This window comes from Mus caroli, unplaced genomic scaffold (assembly GCF_978045245.1).
Source record: "Mus caroli unplaced genomic scaffold, Mus_caroli_1 scaffold_2, whole genome shotgun sequence".
In the NCBI taxonomy this organism is placed as follows: Eukaryota; Metazoa; Chordata; class Mammalia; order Rodentia; family Muridae; genus Mus; species Mus caroli.
In genome coordinates this window covers 122,387,188-122,408,342 of record NW_028227257.1, presented here as the reverse complement: position 1 = coordinate 122,408,342, position 21,155 = coordinate 122,387,188, and the positions used below count along the sequence as shown (strand labels likewise).

Genomic DNA, 21,155 nt, shown 5'->3' with positions numbered 1-21,155 from the left:
CCAGCTATTGTACAATTGCCCACGGACTTTGCTCATGCCCTTCAGTTCGCAACTCCTTGCCCTGTGATGGGGCCATGCCACTGGTTCTGCTAGGAGGCAAAAGAGGAAACTTTGTATTCCTTGTGGGGAACCCTGAAGAGCCATGCTGCACCTCTGTTTCCTTTGCTGGCCAGATGTCCAGACCTGGATGTCAGGGAGCAGTGAGGATGAGAATTGGGCCACCTTGGGGAGGACGTACATCCTGAACAATCACCCAAGCCAGAGAGGACTTCAGAGGAGCACTACTCAATGTCCTGTTGTCTGAAACCATCTGAGCTTCAGGGTTTGTGTCATAGACACATACTACAAGAGAGAATAAAATCCCTCTAAAGATGTAAAACAAAGGTACCCTTCATAATGGAATGAATTAAGCAACTGGGTTTAGAAAAAATAAAAACTACATATTCTCTGAAAATGTTTGCTGATGCTAGTCTGAACAACTAAATAGAAAGGAATGTGTAAGAACATAGTTTATGTTGTTCTTCAGGAGATGAAGAAGGGGAAGAGAGGAGAAGGGGTGGAGGGCAGAGGAGAGAGGATGACTGGGGAGGAGCATGATGGAGGAGGAAGAGGCAGGGGAGGATGACTGGGGAGGAGCATGATGGAGGAGGAAGAGAAAGGAAGAGAACATAGTAGCCTTACTTCACAGCTTTGCCACTGGTTTGGGAGATTTGGTCGGAGTTTCTGATCACAAACAACCTTCCTCATTTCTTCTATCGAAGGATCTGAAGGCACCATGTCATAGTAAGGCAACTGGTACTCCTCAACAACTCCTAGAAGAAAGGTGAAAATACAGTTTCCTACATGTATCATCAGTAATGATGCATATTTCAAGCTAATAACACTGACTTCCGCCCGACACACGCGGTATCCTGGAAAAATAGAGCCTCACATTTGTTAAAATAGTAATATATCTCTGTAAAACAGACTTCACTTCAAATCACTCCATTAAATACTTACATAGAGTTATGATACTTATAAAGTAAACTTTTATAAGATGTAAAATGAATAAAGGTATCATATGTAAGACATAAAACACTGCATAATGTTCATAATTTTACAATATATAATAAAACAAATATCATCGCCAATAAAAGCATTGTGACTTTTTAATTTCATAAATTGTCACTATATAATTAAAAATGTAATCCTAATTTCCCTAATTGCAATGTTTATAGCAGAACGTCACTGCTCTGTAAATAGAGTATATTTACCATCAAAACCACTGTTCTGGTTTTAGAATGTCGAGGTATCTGGTTCATCAAGTATATTTCTACTGCCAAACCTTTCTAAATGATCCACACATACACAAACACATATGTGCACACACACACACACACACACACACATGCACATAGGAAGTCCTAAACCAAGCTGCATCCTACCTGCATCTCACTTACAAGGGAATATCTGTAAACTGCTTTAAGCAGCATTTAACTTTTCTCCATTGACGCAGCAATTTCATTACTCTCATTTCTCTTACTAATTCCTAAGCTCTGCGGAGCAGTAGCGGGCAAGAGGTGAGCTACCACTCATTTCTCCACTCTATTTATTCTGGTGTTGCAGTTTACATCACAGGAGTAAGAGGAAGGAAAGCCTGGGAAACAGAAGGCTCACAGACCTGCTGCCTTGGCAAGCCATTTAGCTTCTCCCGGGGTAGTGTAGGGATACCAGCTGCCTCCAGACTCCAATCAGATAATTTTCAAATGACTCAAAATAATCATGTGGGCATCAGAATAATCAGAACTGTCACCTTCATCTAAGCAGAATTCAAAAGATCACCTCCACACATGCTCCACAGGAGGTTCCTCTTTTGCCTCTGCAAAGAAATCACTGAATGGAACTCTCTTAACTACTCAGAAACAGTTCAGTGTGGTGAGGAGAAAATAAGGAAAATCACATCTTGTCCTAAGTGTCTAGGGAAGGGGAACAAAGGGTATTGCCAAAAGCTTACCTCCAACTGAACACCTTCGAGCTATTTCCCAGTAAACCAGCCCCACCGAATAGATGTCAGCTCGCTTGAAGGACTCAAAGATGCTCAGGTTCATTGTATCATCAAGCATCTCGGGAGCCATATACCTTCAAAAATGTGCACATTGAGCTTGGTGCAGTGAAACACAACTTTAATACATTTTGATACAAAACATAAGTCAAAGTAATACATCAGTCTCAAGAGAATATCTCAGATACCATAATAGGGTGGCATAAAAATAAATAGCACAGTATTGACACAGCCATCATTTTTGAAACATTTTAAACAAAGGTAGAGGTTTTAAATTTTCACAATGTGGCCGGATCAACAGCAGCCCAGTACTTGGAAGGAGTAAATTGGGTAGGTCCACGGGAAAGCACTCAATAACAGAAATGCAGCTCAACGCCTCAAGAATCTGTCATCATAGAAAGTTCCCTTCTAACAAAACACCCAGGGAAGGAGTTACAGAGACAAAGTTCGTAGCTGTGATGAAAGGATGGACCATTTAGAGACTGCCGTATCCAGGGATCCATCCCATAAGCAGCTTCTAAACGCTGACACCATTGTATACACTAGCAAGATTTTGCTGAAAGGACCCAAATATAGCTGTCTCTTGTGAGACGATGCCAGGGCCTAGCAAACACAGGAGTGGATGTTCACAGTCAGCTATTGGATGTATCACAGGGCTCCCAATGGAGAAGCTAGAGAAAGTACCCAAGGAGCTAAAGGGATCTGCAACCCTATTGTTGGAACAACATGATGTACTAACCAGAACCCCGGAGCTCTTGTCTCTAGCTGCATATGTATCGAAAGATGGCTTAGTCGGCCATCAATGGAAAGAGAGGCCCATTGGACTTGCAAACTTTATATGCCCCAATATAGGGGAATGCCAGGGCCAAAAGAATGGGAATGGGTGGGTAGGGAAGTGGGGGGCGCTATGGGGGACTTTTGGGATAGCATTGGAAATGTAATTGAGGAAAATATGTAATAAAAATATTAAAAAAATAATAATAATGATGGAAATGGATAAATATTCATCCAGTACTTTTAAAATCTCTTTGATATATACTGACAACTCTGATTATTTTAAAAACTTTACAAAGAAACATTTTCATAATTATATAATTCATACATAAATTTAAAATACTATGTAAGCATAACAAAGCCTGTATATCTCCTAAATGGCAAGAAACAAATCTACAATTTAAACACTACCATAAGTTTTAGAAAACTTAAAAATTTCAATTACAGTAACCTAGTAAATTACATTGGAAACCAACAATTACTTAAAAAAATGAAAAAGTCATGTTCTATGTATGTTTGTTTATAGGTTTATTAAATAAAATTTCAAAGGAAGAAAATTCATGAAAAAAAAAAGAAAGTTCCCTTCTAACAAGCAGGGGATTTCCCTCACCACAGGGGGCCCAATTGCCAACCCACAGCTACATGGTATTCCACAAATATTTTATCAGAATGAAGAATTTTATTACATACTATGGCCAAGAAAAGTATATCCTTGTTCAAACAAAGTTTAATGGAAGAAGGCTTAGACTCACAAGATCTGACAGAGTCTAACTGGCCCATACAGAGTTGAGCATTTTTCCAGACTATATAATCTTTGGGATCTTTTCAAAGTATTGGGATCCTCCAAAGGAAAGCAGCACCCAAGCCTTGCCTGAGTATCCCTGATGGAGGGATAGTAAGAGAGATGCCCTTATTAAGAAAAGAAGAGATGTCCGTTAGGGCTGCTCATTCTGAACGTGCTTCGCTGGGGTGACTGCCTACTTGGTGAAGTCTACAGCAGATAGCAGATGGCTTGCACTCACTGTCCTGAAATCTCAGCTGGCTCAGTAGCCAGCTCTACCTCCTTAGAAATTCTCTGTTCTCAAGTGCTTTAGTGTGTCCAGGAAAATAAGTTGATGGTTGTAATTCCAAGGTCAAGAACTCTGGAATTGTGAAAAAGTACCACGAATCCCGGAACCCAAGTAAAGGACAGGGAAGTGAACTAGCTGAGGAGCCACCTGCTGGTCACACAAGGAAACACAGCAGACACGTGGCGACTGATGAGCCTGTCACAGCCACAGCTGGCGTGCTCCTTTTACTTGCTGCCTCCCCCCTGGTGACATCATACCCTGTTCCTTGGAGGTGGAAATCGTATTCAAATGAATATTACCGCAAAACACTTCATTCTGTGAGACTAAGGGCAAGTCCCGCTATCGGTAAGATACAAATTGATACACAATATCTTTGTGTGTTAAGAGCATGGACTATCACATAAATGACTTTATTATATATCGTCCCTAACCTATCTACTCCGGTGCACTGGTTTTGATTGGGTTCTTTAAAACTCGAGCCTGTACAGCAAGCCCTGAATTTCAGTTCACTGATGATACACAAGGGTGCTAGAGTTCCAAGGTGGTTTCTTTTGATATTTCCAAGAAAGACATCAAAAAAATGTGTCACATTGCCGGGGCATGACGATTGTCTCTTTGCCACGGCCAATTGGCTACTTTACCTGGCTAAAAAGTCAACCCTCTGCCTTTGCAATCCCACTTTGTGGTCACTGGTGTCTCTATATCTCCAGAAAGACTGGTTTTTTTTTCAGCCTAACATTTTTTTTCACATTTTGACACACATGACACATGACAAGTGCTCAGGGTGTTTGATCAACCATTTAAACTTTAGTAATCCACCAAGGAAAATCATCTTACCTCTTGGTTCCCACTTTAGGATTCTGGGGTATGTCTATAGTGTTCATGATAGAATCGTGTTTCACAGCCAGCCCTAAGTCAGCTATGGCACAAGTGTCACATTTTTTGACTAAGATATTCTTTGACTTTATATCTCGGTGAGCAATAGCAGGCTTACCTATAAAGCATAAGAAAAGTGTGTTAATTTTTTTTCTTATTGAAGCAAACCATTTAGAAGACTTAGTTCAAATGTCACCTCCTCAGACACATTGTCTCTGACTGCACACCCAAGTCCAGCTGATCTTTCTAAGCAGTCTCCTCTTCAACCTCCAAGCCAAGTGAGGGCAGACTCTTGCTTTATGCTCAAGCAGTTCCAATATGAGGAGCACCAGGTAACCATTGTGAACATTAATAACCAGACTGTTCAATAAATGACTTACAGCTACTATTTCGAGTGATTACAATAAGCAAATGTTTTCTAATGAAACATTTACTCAAACTTTTACTGCCCGAGAATAGTAATTCCCAAATGAGAACAGACGGACCAAGGGGGTCCTTAAAACCACTGTACATCTACACCACCATTTCTTCACTTACTTCAAACAAAACCATATAGGAAGACAAATAGTATAAAGCGGAGCATGTGTGAAATTTCAGACAATGAGCTAGATATTTAATATATTTTCAAAAATGTAAAACAAAAACCACTCTTTTTACTACATTACATTAAAAAGCTATAAAACATTTGGAAGCTGTTATTCACATTAATATTTAATTGGCTAATTACAGTTCCTTGAAGTAAACATTTCTTTCAATTTCTCAATGAAAAGTTTTTGATGTGGAAATTATTAATAAATATAACCTACATTTACCAAAACCTTGTGGATTTCAATAATTTTTAAGAGTATAAAGGGGTCATGAACCTAGTGGCCTGTTTAAACTAATGACATGAGAGTCACTTTCCAGTAGGCTCAGCGAATCAACAAGACAGGGCATATCTTTTGGCCTTCAGTATGATATTCATATATTCTTTTCTATCTTTTTTGAGACAGTTCCAGCCTAGCACGGAACTCACTCTGTAGTCCTGGATGACCTCAAACTCACCGGCAATCCTTCTGTCCCAGCTTCCCCCGCCCGGCTTCTACGCATGATCACATTATCTTTACCAATTACATTTTAATTATCAAAAGCAAGCATTTAAATCATCTGCAATAGATGACTGTATTTGCCTTGACCACCAAAACAAGAATTCCAGGTATGCAGTCTACTGGCAAGGATGGAGCTACTGAGATGAAAATACATCAGGAATATCATGTGTGGTGCTGAGACTACAAGAAAGATGCTTTCATCATGACCAGAACCTCACTTTTGTGAAGGACTTCCACTGTTCCTCTGCATTTAGTGATGGTACTAACGAAAATAAAGTCAATACAAAGGCCAGCTTTCTGGAAGGCGATACAGACCTTGAGTACCCACGATCTCCATGTGCAGGTGAGCCAGACCACTCGCTATGGAAAGCGCCAGCTTGACCATTCCAGCCACAGTCACTATGTTTCTGTTCAAATAGTCATACAAGGAGCCCTGTTCGTGATACTCTGACACAAGCCAGAGTTGTGTCCAAGTTCCATTATCTGTCGAGAGAATATCATTTGTTGTTGTAAATGCTGAGGAAGAAAAAGAACACTTTTTCAACTCTTGTAGATGTGGGCACCGTGGGAGCTTCCATTGAAACAGGAAGTTGTGTAAGGTAGTTCTAACAAATGAGTGATCCTTCTCCTGTATGCATTCATCAGTAGTTGCTGGTGACAGTTACAGCAGTGCAGGGCAACCTTCTGAAAGAGGCACTGTGGGAGAAACTTCCGAGAGGCAACTTTGGCCTCAGTATGGCCTTGCCCATTACTATTAAGTATTTAAGAAAGATTATGGCAATAAATCCGAAGAAATGCACACCATAATTACTACCATAGGAGTGCCGACATTCTAACAATGTCTGAGAAATTTGCCTCTAAAACTAGGAAGTTATGCATTCCAAACAGTTTTATAAAGAGCCAAGATGTTGCTAGATATTCACAGAGAGCATGCCCATTTAAACAAAAAATAACCTGTCATTTTTTTTAAAAAGACTGTTTAAGTAGACTAGAAGTTAGTTTAGGGTTCCAACCATTAGATGTAGCTCTCTAAACAGTGTCTGCGACAGTTTGGGCAACCCTGACCAGTCCCGAGATTCCTGAGCAGTTTGCTTGGATGCTACATGTTCGGGGGCAGGAGGTTGTCCAAAGATCTCATTTCCACAACCAGGCAGTGAGAAATTTTCATGACTTACAAAAGCTCACTAACTCTAAAGCTCATTAACAACCTCCACACATTAGACCCACCCTCGGACTCCCCGCTGACACCCATTCGTAGGCATTGTCTCTCACAACAAGGGTTTTGTCCTACACTGGGCTATAAGTTAAAGGTGTGACTGTTATACGAAATAAATAATTTGTGAAAGTGATATCAAAGACCAGGTGGGATCTGTACAGACTGACTGACAAGTCAAGATATGCCCAAGACAATCCAGTTGCATGCAAGGAAACTAGAATGGCCTCTTTAGGGCACTAGCTTTAAACTAGTTCATCAAGATGAGCTGTGCGGCTGGTTCCTGCTGCACTAATATCACTGCTGGGTAACCTGACGAGGAAATAACTCAGCTCAACATTAGCAGGGGTTTGGAAAGTGGGTCCTTAGCTGTGTAACAAAATGTTTTCAAAACTCTGGGATATAGTGTTAAAGTATATGTCCTTAAGAAGTTGGAAAGATGGACTGGAAAGATGGCTCAGCAGTTAAGAATATGGGCTGCTCTTCCACAGGACCCAGGTTCAATTCCCAACATCCACATAGTGGCTCACAGTAAATTGTAACTCCAATTCCAGAGGATCCAGTGTCCTCTTCTGGCCTCACTGGGCACTAGGCACAGACATGCATACAGACAAACTACCCAAACACTGAAATAATAATCATAATAGATAGGTAGATAGATAGATAGATGATAGATAGATAGATAGATAGATAGATAGATAGATAGATAGATAGATAGATTAGAACCTGTGAAGAACAGGTTTTCTGTCTTATCTCAGCTCTCCTTCACTCTCTCAACAAATCCTAACTAGAAAACTAAATTATAATCAAAATATGCAAAACTGCTAAAGATCTCTTTTTCCATCTAATTAATAAGAAATGCCAAAATTATTAATATTTCCATTCTTAATATTAACAGTGATATTATTACAATATATTATATATTATATATCAATCTCATATTATATATAATACATAACATATAACATAATATATAATATATTGCTGATATTACTACTATTAATATCAATAATAATAATGAGTATAAAATATTATCGTGTTTCTATTAGACAAAAGTGAAGGTTTTTTAAATTTTCCATGAAATAGCAAATGTGTAAAACTCACACATAATTTAGTTTAAACACTTTTGCTTTTTTATGAGAATGTAACTGTGGCTGCATCAAAGTTCTTCATTACATTAAAATTATTAAAGTTCCAGTTTGAAATCTGACCGGATTGAGTTTCCTCATTTCTGCCTGCATTTCCTCTTTTTGTACAATAAAATGAGCCAAAGCTTTGTAGGAAGTGGGAAGCCACAGAGGTGATCCACCAACCCCATCCTTCCCTCACTACCCCAGCATGTGTACAATATTTTGAGAGTACTGGCTTTAAATATACCAGATAGGTGATGAGCTGTTTTTCTCTGGGACACTAAAACAACTCATAATTATTATCTGACAGTGTTAAACTTCAAATCCTGAGGCATGGTTAAACTAACAATGATAGCAAGCCCCACTAACAATCTCTTAACTCATTCTCACACTGTCTAGGGGTACATGGGCTAAGATCTGGACACCCGCAGGAATAGCCTGTGTTGTAGCCGATAAACCCAGCAGATAAACCCAGCCATTCAAACTTCCAATAACATCCCACTGGCCAGCACACCTAAATGCCCTCCCTCCACATTCCAAAATGCTCTAGATCTTTCCGTGGCCCAGAGTGACTAAAGACAGGACAACTAGACTACTAAAGACGTGACAACTAGACTAGTAGATTTTCCTAGGATTGGTTCCAGTGGAGGAAGGCTGGTTCCTGCCCAATACAACTTATCAAATGTGCAAATATCAGCCTTGCTCTGTCATCATGACTCTACGCCAATCATTTGCTGCCGCACTTCACTGTTTAGTTATGTGCATTTATATGTGGGAAAGAAAAGAGGATTTTCTTAATAAAGAAGATAGAGTTGTATGTGTTTTCCTGAAACACTGGTGAAGATGCTCCCAGGCAAGCGACCCAACACTGTTGCTTGCCGGGCCTGGCGAGCCGGACCTGACCTTTGTTGTCAGCTGCAATGAAACCGAGGATATTCTCGTGTCTCAGCATCACCGTCTGATAAATTTCCGCCTCACGGAACCAAGATCTCTCATCCCTGGAGGAGAATATTTTCACGGCCACATCTTCTCCACACCATCTTCCGTGCCACACTTCCCCAAACCGACCTTTTCCTACGATTTCTTGAAGTACAATTGTCCTTGCGATTGTTCTTTGAACCAAGAGAGGCAGACCTAGTCAAAGAAAGGGCAGCCTGATCATTCCAACAAAAGTCACAATGCCAGGGACGGTCGCTGTGACATGGAAAGCAAACACTTAGGCACTTTAGCAAGTATGCTAAATTTGAAGAAATAAGCATCATTACAACCAACTGTAATGCTAAGGCGTGACCTATAAAATGTCCTAAATTAAGCCGGGCAGTGGTGGTGCGTGCGTTTAATCCCAGTACTTGGGAGGCAGAGGCAGGCAGAATTCTGAGTTCGAGGCCAGCCTGGTCTAGAGTGAGTTCCAGAACAGTCAGGGCTATACAGAGAAATCCTGTCTCAAAAAAAAAAGTCCTAAATTATTAATTTCTCTTCTCTTATTCACAAACAAAACTTTTTAAACACAGCATGCCGCTGCAGATATCTGATTTCTAAGAATTGTGACAAATCCTGCTAAATTCCTCACAAAGCCAGTCTGACTCAAAGGAAACCATGCACGGCTAACACTTGAAATGCATAGCTCTGGTACTACTGCAAAGGGAAAACCTTCTTCATGATATTTTTTTCAAAACAAAATTAAAATGTACATGTAAGTAATCAAATTCAATGACACAGTAAGATAGAAATGCTACACGAAGAATATGTTTCTGAGAAATAAATGCCAAGAAAACACATTCTTTGTATATGTATAACGCTCATCGATTTTTGTTGTGGTTGTTTTAAGACAGGTTAATATGTATCCCTGGGTGATCTGGAAGTCACAGTGCAGAGCAAACTGGCTTCAAGCTCCCAGAGACCTATCTGCCTCTGACTCTCAAGTGCTAGAACTAACAAAGAGTACATTGCACCATGTCTGAACCAGTTGTATTTTTAAAACAATAACTCTACTTCTAAAATTCTATTTTATAGAATTAATGCAAAATGTAGAGAATTTATGCAAAATTATAGAATACATTGCTATTTATACTAAAGAAAAAGGAGATCTTTGAAATGCGAAATATGGTGAAGATGTGCTAGCATAGATACATCATCTAGTCACTACAAGCAGGATACTCATCTTCTGTGAGCTTTAGCCCTGTTCTCCAGGAAATGAGACAAAATAAGAGCTAAGGTGGAGACTGAGCAGCTAGCACTGTAGCTGGCATAATGCATGATAAATAACAGCTACACTCTTAATATTACAGCAGGTTTAGAATGGATCATGTCAGAAGAACACTGATAGTGCTGTTAGTAAAGGTATTCCAATGACACCGGAGGCTGCTTTGCTACACTCTTAATTGGAAACAGGGTAGGAAACTTTAACTCTATGAGTTTGTAGCTTTTCAGACTATGGATAGAAAAGAAACTGAAGCACATGACAGAATCGGAGTGAGTTATAATACTCTTTCTTCTCACTTGCTGCATTTTCAATATAAAGTCCATGAGGTTTTATCATTCCTATAATTGTATTGCAGATAGGGACAGCATAAGCGTATTGTAGAAAATCAGCTTGGTAATTGTCATTGTCCTCAGGTGGCTGGACAAAACAATGGCCATGTGGCTCCTCTGGGCATTGTCCCCTGCTCCAAGAATGAGCCAGTGTCTACACAGATGTTCTCGTCTCCAGTAGAACCACCCACGACGGTGAAGAGGCACAGACTATAAATTCACTGGTATGAGCCTCAACAATTAGTCACCAAGCCCCACAGTCCAAAAGTTCTTTGGGGACCATCTGGTTCAGCCTCATCATCTATCGATGAAAAAATTGGAGCTTGACAGTAATCAGACCTAAAGGGAGTCTGCTGCTGCCAGAGGCTGGCCCAGACTGCTTTGTCCCCCAGAGGAGACAGACCTGTTATCACTCAATGTGTTTGGCACAACGTGATACTAACAATTAACCCCTCTCTGCATCATCATTGACAAAGAAAGAAAGGAACCAGTGAAGTTTTCACACTGTGGTTGATGCAACAGCCAATTGATGGACAAAGAAGAACGTGTAAGGGGGTCAGTGGGGTGAGCAGGGTGAGGCAGGAGAACGAGAGCTGCTTCACAAAGCAAATCACAAAATGAATGCTATACACCTCCAGGCTGCATTTGAACAGAAACTTTGTCTCTTGCTATGAGTTCATTTGAATCTTTTCACCAGGGATTATAGAAAGCTGATGTCTGGCTTGTGTCACCGTCTGTCAGAATGCTATACAGTAAAACAAAGAAGCAGGCTCCCCACTTCCTTAAAAAGCCACCGGAGACAAAGCTCACTCTCAAGCAGAGTCCAATAAAACATCGTTTGTTTTCACTTTGTAGGCTCTCCGTCTCTTTGAAATTTGTCCCTGACCTGGTCATGGATAAGCTTCGTAATCAGGGTTTTTCAATATTCGACAAAGCTGCCTCAGATCCAAGGTCACCAACCAATTGAGAAAGGCAGAGAAGAAGCAGGTTGGTCCAGTCTCCTCCCCACAGGCAACCTATTGTGGCAGAAGCATTGCTGATGGCAAAACTGTTCTATAATGATCAAAGGCGTGGGCTTTTAGCTAGGGGTCACTGCCAAACAGCTGTGGCTATACAATATGCCTAAAGCTTGTTCAAATTTGTCTTTAAGGAAATTTATCTATAAGCGGAGCCTGGTGATACCAATTTACAGATTGAAGTTAGGGACACCTTATCCCCACCCTGTGCCACACACACACAGGTAGATAGATAGAAAGGTAGATAGATAGATAGATAGATAGATAGATAGATAGATAGATAGATAGATAGATGATAGACAGATGATAGATAGATAGATAGATAGATAGATAGATAGATAGATAGAATGAGTGAGTGTGTGTGTGTGTGCATGCGTGCATGCATGTATGCATGCGTGAGTGAGTGAGTGAGTGAGTGAGTGAGTGAGTGAGTGAGTGAGTGAGTGAGTGAGCAACCCTGGGGATGCAGCACAGAGTAAGAACACTTGCCCAGCATGTGATGTGTGAGGCACTGGGTTCAATCTTCACTACAGAAAAACAAAAAGAAATTATCCAGGTTTGGGCATGTTTTCTTCTTCCTTTCATAAAATGTCTTAGAATGTTCTCAAAGGGAACATTTCAGAAGCCAACAAATTCATATCCATGCCCGAAACATGCTTTTAAAAAACATTCAACAACATGATTTTTTTTTAATTTTTATTGTTACATGTATAGTACATACAAATATATAAATACAACCTGATGACTGCATTTGGTATGTCTGAACTTGGGGTCCCCATGAGATTTGGTGGCTTCATGAGATTTTGCCCTTCCACATTAACATGTTTATTGGTGCTGTCTGTGTTCTGGCCTTGTCTGGGCAGCCAAGTAGTTGAGATCTCACAGGTGAAATTTCTCTGCTGATTCCAGGAGGCACAATCTCGCAGAAGACTTGCTGCTTCTCTGGCTCTTACAATCTTTCTACTCCAACTTCTGGGATGTTCCCTGAGCCTTGGCTGTAGGAGTTGTGTTGAGGGTGTATGTTCTGGTACTAGGTACCCCATGATCAGTTGTTCTGTGAAATTTGAACAGTTGTGGCTCTCTGAAATGGTCTCCATCAGCTGAAGAAAAAAAAATAACCTTCCTACTTCCTTCTGGGTCTGTGCCACTTATAGAAGTTTTGTATTTCGTGTTCAGTTCTTGACTATTTCCTATAAAAAAAATATTGATGGTAATCTGTGTGGAGGGGAACTATAAGGAGTGTATGTTCAAAGAACAACCAATGAGAATCGGCTCTCTCCTACCATGTGACTCCTTGGAAATAAACTTGAGTCTTCAGGCTTGGCACCAAGCACCAATAGACAGTGAGCCATCTTGACAGCTCATTATTCCTTTCTTTCTTTCTTTCTTTCTTTCTTTCTTTCTTTCTTTCTTTCTTTCTTTCATTCTTTTATTTATTTATTAGATATTTTCTTCATTTACATTTCAAATGCTATCCCAAAAGTCCTGCAGACCCTCCCCCCCCAACTCCCCTACCCACCCACTCCTACTTCTTGGCCCTGGCGTTCCCCCGTACTGAGGCATATAAAGTTTGCAAGACCAAGGGGCCTCTCTTCCCAATTATGACTGACTAGGCCATCTTCTGATACATATGCAGCTAGAGACACAAGCTCCAGGGGTACTGGTTAGTTCATATTGTTGTTCCACCTATAGGGTTGCAGACCCCTTTAGCTCCTTGGGTACTTTCCCTAGCTCCTCTATTGGAGGTCCTGTATTCCATCCAATAGCTGACTGTGAGCATCCACTTCTGTGTTTGCCAGGCATCGGCATAACCTCACAAGAGACAGCTATATCAGGGTCCTTTCAGCAAAATCTTGCTGGCATATGCAATGGTGTCAGTGTTTGGAGGCTGATTATGGGATGGATCCCCGGGTATGGCAGTCTCTAGATGGTCCATCCTTTCGTCTCAGCTCCAAACCTTGTCTCTGTAACTCCTTCCATGGGTGTTTTGTTCCCAAATCTAAGAAGGGGCAAAGTGTCCACACTTTGGTCTTCGTTCTTCTTGAGTTTCATGTGTTTAGCAAATTGTATCTTATATCTTGGGTATTCTAAGTTTCTGGGCTAATATCCACTTATCAGTGAGTGAATATCTTGTGTGTTCTTTTGTGATTGGGTTACCTCACTCAGGATGATGCTCTCCAGGTCCATCCATTTGCCTAGGAATTTCATAAATTCATTTTTAATAGCTGAGTAGTACTCCATTATGTAAATGTATCACATTTTCTGTATCCATTCCTCTGTTGAGGGGCATCTGGGTTCTTTCCAGCTTCTGGCTATTATAAATATGACTGCTATGAACATAGTGGAGCATGTGTCCTTCTTACCGGTTTGGACATCTTCTGGATATATGCCCAGGAGAGGTATTGTTGGATCCTCCAGTAGTACTATGTCCAATTTTCTGAGGAACCCCCAGACTGATTTCCAGAGTGGTTGTACAAGCTTGCAATCTCACCAACAATGGAGGTCATTACTCCTTTCTTAAATGACACGTCTACTCGTCTGCTTCTTAACTTGTATCACTTAACTTGGAGAAGAAATCCTTGGGGTCAGATTCAATATACTTAGAGAGTAGAAAAATAAACTCACACCATGACCAACATCTGCCCAGGGATGGTACTACTTATAGTGGGCTGGGTCTTCCTACATCAATCAGCAATCAAGACAATTTCATCATAGAAAGGCCCACAGACCAAACTAACCCAGGCAATTTTTCAACCGAGGCTTCTCCTTTCAGATAGCCCTAGGCTGTGTCAAGCTGACAATAAAAAACTAACCAGGGCACCACCTAACATTGTCAAAGGACCTAAGTTGGTTTTGTGGAAATTAAGCAGAACATTGCTCAGACCTTTGAATGTTAAAAAGAAATGTGTTTGCCTGGTAGTGGTGGCTCTTTCTTTTAATCCCAGAACTCAGGAGACAGGAAGATCTCTGAGCTCAAGACCACCCTTATCTATTGAATTAGTTCCTGGAAAACCAGGGCTACACAGAGAAACAGAGTCTCAAAGGGGAAAAAAAAACAGAAAAAGAAAAGACGATATGTTTCTAGCAATTAAGCATAAATCAGACTTCTTCATGCCTGAATGTTGCCAGTACTCAAAACCTTGGGGTAGAGTAGATCTCAATGCGTAGTGTCTAAGAAGCAGAGTTTGAGTACTGAGAAATATTGCTTTTAAGATAAAAAGGTAAACCTTCTATACGATGGCATAATTTGGATTCCAACTTCATATGCTTTGTAATTACAGGACTTGGTCTTCTCTCAGTTTTCTCTTGAAAACATCCCACGTGATGATATAGTGATGGCTTGGACCGTTAGACTCTTCAGGTCAGTAAAATGGTGTTCCTTTCTGATGCATCCAGAGTGCTTCCTGTTAAATATGTGTGTGTGAATGATGTGGTGTGGTTTCCCTCCTGCCTCTCTAACACTGTCTGCCTGGCTTCTGCCCACACCCACGAGTGAGAGAGGTCCTCGAAGCTGTGTGTTTGGTTCACTTTGCTTTGGTTTCCTTTCATTTTTTTTTCAAAGCAAGGATTTGTCATGGAGCCCAGGCTGGTCTCTAACTCAGGAGCCTCTTGCTACAGCCTCCCAAGTACTTATATTTCAGACAGGTACCACTGTCTCTGGCTGGAAATAAGACACTAATGATCTTTCTAAAGCAAAGAGAGTTGTAAGGGCATATTAAGTGGCTCTTCTGAGTATACTCTTGGTCATATTTCTGCAAAGCCAGGGCTAGGGATTTCAAGAAATTCAGATGGGAAGAGAGAACCCCTATAACTTCACACACACACAGACAGAAGAAAAGCAGAAGATAAAATAGAATGTAGTAAAACGATAAAGAAGAAACTAAAGGCCTTTTGAAAAACTAAACAGAAACCTTCTACTGTAATCCTTCGGGCGATTTCTATCCATGACTTCATTTATTCTGTCCCACACTGAGCACTTTAGTTGATGAGTTCATGTGGGACACTTTGATCAAAACCATTGTTCACTTATTTTTAAACAAGAGTCAGCTTGCTGCAAACATGCACGTACCAGAGCCTGAGCCAGAGGCAGTAGCATCGTAGATCAGATCCTTGAGTGTTTTTCCTGCATTCACAAGGCTGTACTCTGCCAGCGGTTCCTCCACGTTGTGTCTCTTGGTCTTCCTATATGTGCACTGGCGGTCCTGGCACGCCCATATCATTAGCATGGCGGCTATGGACAGGAGGCAAACCGGCACGGTGATAACAACCGTCAGCTCTGTGGGGCCAAGTCGAGGGGCATTTGGTGATGCTGCCATTTAAAAAGAAAGATGGAAGAAACCATAAATCAACTCTTATTCTGTCTATATATTGTTAGAATTTGTTTACAGTGAGTATTGGAGAGTTTTGTAGTAACTCTAAAACCAAAGATTATTATATTTTTGAGACAAGGTCTCATGTAGCACAGGTTAGCCCAAAACTATGCAAACAAAGATAGCCTTGAACTCTTAATTAATCTTCCTGCTTCCATCTCACCAGCACTGGAATTATAGGCATGTGCCACAAGGCATAATGACATATGCATATGAAATTTTCTCAACAAAATCCATTAATTACTTTATATGAAAGTTGAAAACAATGGTTTAAAAGTACTAACATTGGAAAATGTTTCAGATATCCAAGTACTGTCACCAATATTGGTGACTACAGTAAACTATACAGCCGCTAAAATATAGATTTAAATTCATTGCCAAAGGCTACAATGCAAGCAAAGATAAGAGCAAGATGTGAGCTGGCTGCTGCTGTGACAATGGCCTTGGGAGCCAGAGGTAAGGATATGGAAGCAAAGGCTGGGAAATTTTGAAAAATCCTCCAAAATATTTGATAATTTTATTTTTATCTTCTTGTTATTCAACAGTCTCGTCCTTAGAGAAAACCTGTCCATCCATTCACTCGTTTCACAAATAATCCTCGTGCTCTTGGAATATATGATGCTATTAGTCTGGATGCTGGAAATCAAGGAGTGAAGAGGCCAGGCCTTACTCTCTGAGCATGCATGCTCTCATAAACATAGACAGCTAAGCAGACCGCTGCATAGTAGCAGAGACAGAAGATGGGATGAGAGCTCCGAGGATGAATCAGCAGGCAGAACATCATGAGAGCGAAATGTCACTTTAGATTGAGTGGACCACGAAAGGTCCTCTGAGGAAGTGTCCTGGAGACAATGACACAGACAAAGAAGGAATGGCAGGCAGAGTTGCATGGGAGAGAGGGGAGCCAGTGCAAGGGACTCATTTATTTCCATGGCTACTTCATAACTACAGTTTTGCTACTGCTATGAATCATAATGTGTCTGTGCTTTCTGATAGTCTTAGGCACACCCTGTAAAAGGGTCATTGAGCCCCTAAGGGGGTCACGACCCACGGGTATTATACACATAAGGGACTGACTGGTCAGTGTGAAAACATGTCCTAGAGGGCAGGAAATGGGGAGCAGGAGGAAATGGGATCGGGGAATTGAAGGGAAACCTTGTGCCATGTGTTGAGGGCTAAGCAAAGGAATATGAGTTTCGTTTCACACAGAGGCAGATGTGAGGTTTTGGGATATGTTTGAAGTTTTATTCTGAGTGGCCACTGTGTCAATAGATGCTGGAGCCGGAAGAAAGAAAACGGAGAACGGCCAGAAGCCTGGGTCAATAAGCCTGGTAGAAAGTAATGGTCTCAGCTAGTGCTTTCAGGAAGCCGGGCCCAGAGCAACATACTTATTTTTTTTTTGATGGGTCCCATCTGTGATGGAGGTCCCTTAGGATTATAATGAAACTGAGACGTTCCGTAGCCCCACAATGTTGGACCAATCTTTATTTATTTGTATTCTTTTTTTTAATTGATGTAAATTCATTGTATATACTGGTGAGTTTCCTACGGTCATTTTTTATAAAAGTATATCATGTATTTTGACTGTATTTCCCCTCCCCTCCGCTTTCCATACCTGCAATTATTCTTTTTTTTTAATTTTTAATATTTTTATTACATATTTTCCTCAATTACATTTCCAATGCTATCCCAAAAGTCCCCCATAGCGCCCCCCACTTCCCTACCCACCCATTCCCATTCTTTTGGCCCTGGCATTCCCCTATATTGGGGCATATAAAGTTTGCAAGTCCAATGGGCCTCTCTTTCCAGTGATGGCCAAATAGGCCATCTTTCGATACATATGCAGCTAGAGAAAAGAGCTCCGGGGTACTGGTTAGTTCATAATGTTGTTCCAACTATAGGGTTGCAGATCCCTTTAGCTCCTTGGGTACTTTCTCTAGCTTTTCCATTGGGAGCCCTGTGATACATCCAATAGCTGACTGTGAACATCCACTCCTGTGTTTGCTAGGCCCCGGCATCGTCTCACAAGAGACAGCTATATTTGGGTCCTTTCAGCAAAATCTTGCTAGTGTATACAATGGTGTCAGCGTTTAGAAGCTGATTATGGGATGGATCCCTGGATACGGCAGTCTCTAAATGGTCCATCCTTTCATCACAGCTACGAACTTTGTCTCTGTAACTCCTTCCCTGGGTGTTTTGTTCCCAATTCTAAGAAGGGGCACAATGTCCACACTTTGGTCTTCATTCTTCTTGAGTTTCATGCGTTTAGCAAATTGTATCTTATATCTTGGGTATCCTAAGTTTTGGGCTAATATCCACTTATCAGTGAATACATATTGTGTGAGTTCTTTTGTGATTGTGTTACTTCACTCAAGATGATGCCCTCCAGGTCCATCCATTTGGCTAGGAATTTCATAAATTCATTCTTTTTAATAGCTGAGTAGTACTCCATTGTGTAAATGTACCATAATTTCTGTATCCATTCCTCTGTTGAGGGACATCTGGGTTCTTTCCAGCTTCTGGCTATTATAAATAGGGCTGCTATGAACATAGTGGAGCATGTGTCCTTTTTACCGGTTGGGACATCTTCTGGATATATGCCCAGGAGAGGTATTGCTGGATCCTCCGGTAGTACTATGTCCAATTTTCTGAGGAACCGCCAGACTGATTTCCAGAGTGGTTGTACAAGCTTGCAATCCCACCAACAATGGAGGAGTGTTCCTCTTTCTCCACATCCTTGCCAGCATCTGCTGTCACCTGAATTTTTGATCTTAGCCATTCTGACTGGTGTGAGGTGGAATCTCAGGGTTTTTTTGATTTGCATTTCCCTGATGATTAAGGATCTTGAACATTTTTTCAGGTGCTTCTCTGCCATTCGGTATTCCTCAGGTGAGAATTCTTTGTTCAGTTCTGAGCCCCATTTTTTAATGGGGTTATTTGACTTTCTGGAGTCCACCTTCTTGAGTTCTTTATATATATTGGATATTAGTCCCTTATCTGATTTAGGATAGGTGAAGATCCTTTCCCAATCTGTTGGTGGTTTTTTTGTCTTATTGATGGTGTCTTTAGCCTTGCAGAAGCTTTGCAGCTTCATGAGGTCCCACTTGTCAATTCTCGATCTTACAGCACAAGCCATTACTGTTCTATTCAGGAATTTTTCCCCTGTGCCCATATCTTCAAGGCTTTTCCCCACTTTCTCCTCTATAAGTTTCAGTGTCTCTGGTTTTATGTGAAGTTCCTTGATCCACTTAGACTTGACCTTAGTACAAGGAGATAGGAATGGATCGATTCGCATTCTTCTACATGTTAACAACCAGTTGTGCCAGCACCATTTGTTGAAAATGCTGTCTTTCTTCCACTGGATGTTTTTAGCTCCCTTGTCGAAGATCAAGTGACCGTAGGTGTGTGGGTTCATTTCTGGGTCTTCAATTCTATTCCATTGGTCTATTTGTCTGTCACTATACCAGTACCATGCAGTTTTTATCACAATTGTTCTGTAGTAGAGCTTTAGGTCTGGCATGGTGATTCCACCAGAGGTTCTTTTATCCTTGAGAAGAGTTTTTGCTATCCTAGGTTTTTTGTTATTCCAGATGAATTTGCAGATTGCACTTTCTAATTCGTTGAAGAATTGATTTGGAATTTTGATGGGGATTGCATTGAATCTGTAGATTGTTTTTGGCAAGATAGTCATTTTTACAATGTTGATCCTGCCAATCCATGAGCATGGGAGATCTTTCCATCTTCTGAGATCTCCTATAATTTCTTTCTTCAGAGACTTGAAGTTTTTATTATACAGATCTTTCACTTCCTTAGTTAGAGTCACGCCAAGATATTTTATATTATTTGTGACTATTGAGAAGGGTGTTGTTTCCCTAATTTCTTTCTCAGCCTGTTTATTCTTTGTGTAGAGAAAGGCCACTGACTTGTTTGAGTTAATTTTATATCCAGCTACTTCACCAAAGCTGTTTATCAGGCTTAGGAGTTCTCTGGTGGAATTTTTAGGGTCACTTATATATACTATCATATCATCTGCAAAAAGTGATATTTTGACTTCATCTTTTCCAATTTGTATCCCTTTGATCTCCTTTTGTTGTCGAATTACTCTGGCTAGGACTTCAAGTACAATGTTGAATAGGTATGGAGAAAGTGGACAGCCTTGTCTAGTCCCTGATTTTAGAGGGATTGCTTCAAGCTTCTCACCATTTACTTTGATGTTGGCCACTGGTTTGCTGAAGATTGCTTTTATCATGTTTAGGTATGGGCCTTGAATTCCTGATCTTTCCAAGACTTTTATCATGAATGGGTGTTGGATCTTGTCAAATGCTTTTTCCGCATCTAACGAGATGACCATGTGGTTTTTGTCTTTGAGTTTGTTTATATACTGGATTACGTTGATGGATTTCCGTATATTGAACCATCCCTGCATCCCTGGGATGAAACCTACTTGGTCAGGATGGATGATTGCTTTGATGTGTTCTTGGATTCGGTTAGCAAGGACTTTATTGAGGATTTTTGCATCAATATTCATAATGGATATTGGTCTGAAGTTTTCTATCTTTGTTGGGTCTTTTTGTGGTTTAGGTATCAGAGTAATTGTGGCTTCATAGAATGAGTTGGGTAGAGTACCTTCTGTTTCTATTTTGTGGAATAATTTGTGAAGAACTGGGATTAGATCTTCTTTGAAGGTCTGATAGAACTCTGCACTAAACCCATCTGGTCCTGGGCTTTTTTTAGTTGGGAGACTATTAATGACTGCTTCTATTTCTTTGGGGGATATAGGGCTGTTTAGATCATTAACCTGATCTTGATTCAACTTTGGTACCTGGTATCTGTCTAGGAACTTCTCCATTTCATCCAGGTTCTCCAGTTTTGTTGAGTATAGCCTTTTGTAGAAGGATCTGATGGTGATTTGGATGTCTTCAGGATCTGTTGTTATGTCTCCTTTTTCTTTCTTTTTTTTTTTTTTTTTTTTTGGTTTTTCGAGGCAGGGTTTCTCTGTGTAGCCTTGGCTGTCCTGGAACTCACATTGTAGACCAGGCTGGCCT

At 40.7% G+C, this 21,155-nt stretch overlaps 1 protein-coding gene across 1 annotated transcript in view; it reads right to left on the bottom strand.

Moving 5' to 3' along the window:
* Positions 1-21,155, bottom strand: part of Acvr1c (activin A receptor type 1C) — an 89,782-nt gene that overhangs the window by 12,109 nt on the left and 56,518 nt on the right. Inside the window, exons 3-8 of the mRNA XM_021152763.3 lie at positions 15,810-16,049; positions 9,096-9,326; positions 6,165-6,332; positions 4,723-4,879; positions 1,994-2,118; positions 682-812 (exon numbers count right to left, since the gene is read on the bottom strand). Of these exons, the coding sequence (XP_021008422.1) occupies positions 682-812; positions 1,994-2,118; positions 4,723-4,879; positions 6,165-6,332; positions 9,096-9,326; positions 15,810-16,049 (1,052 nt within the window). The remainder of the gene's footprint in view (positions 1-681; positions 813-1,993; positions 2,119-4,722; positions 4,880-6,164; positions 6,333-9,095; positions 9,327-15,809; positions 16,050-21,155) is intronic.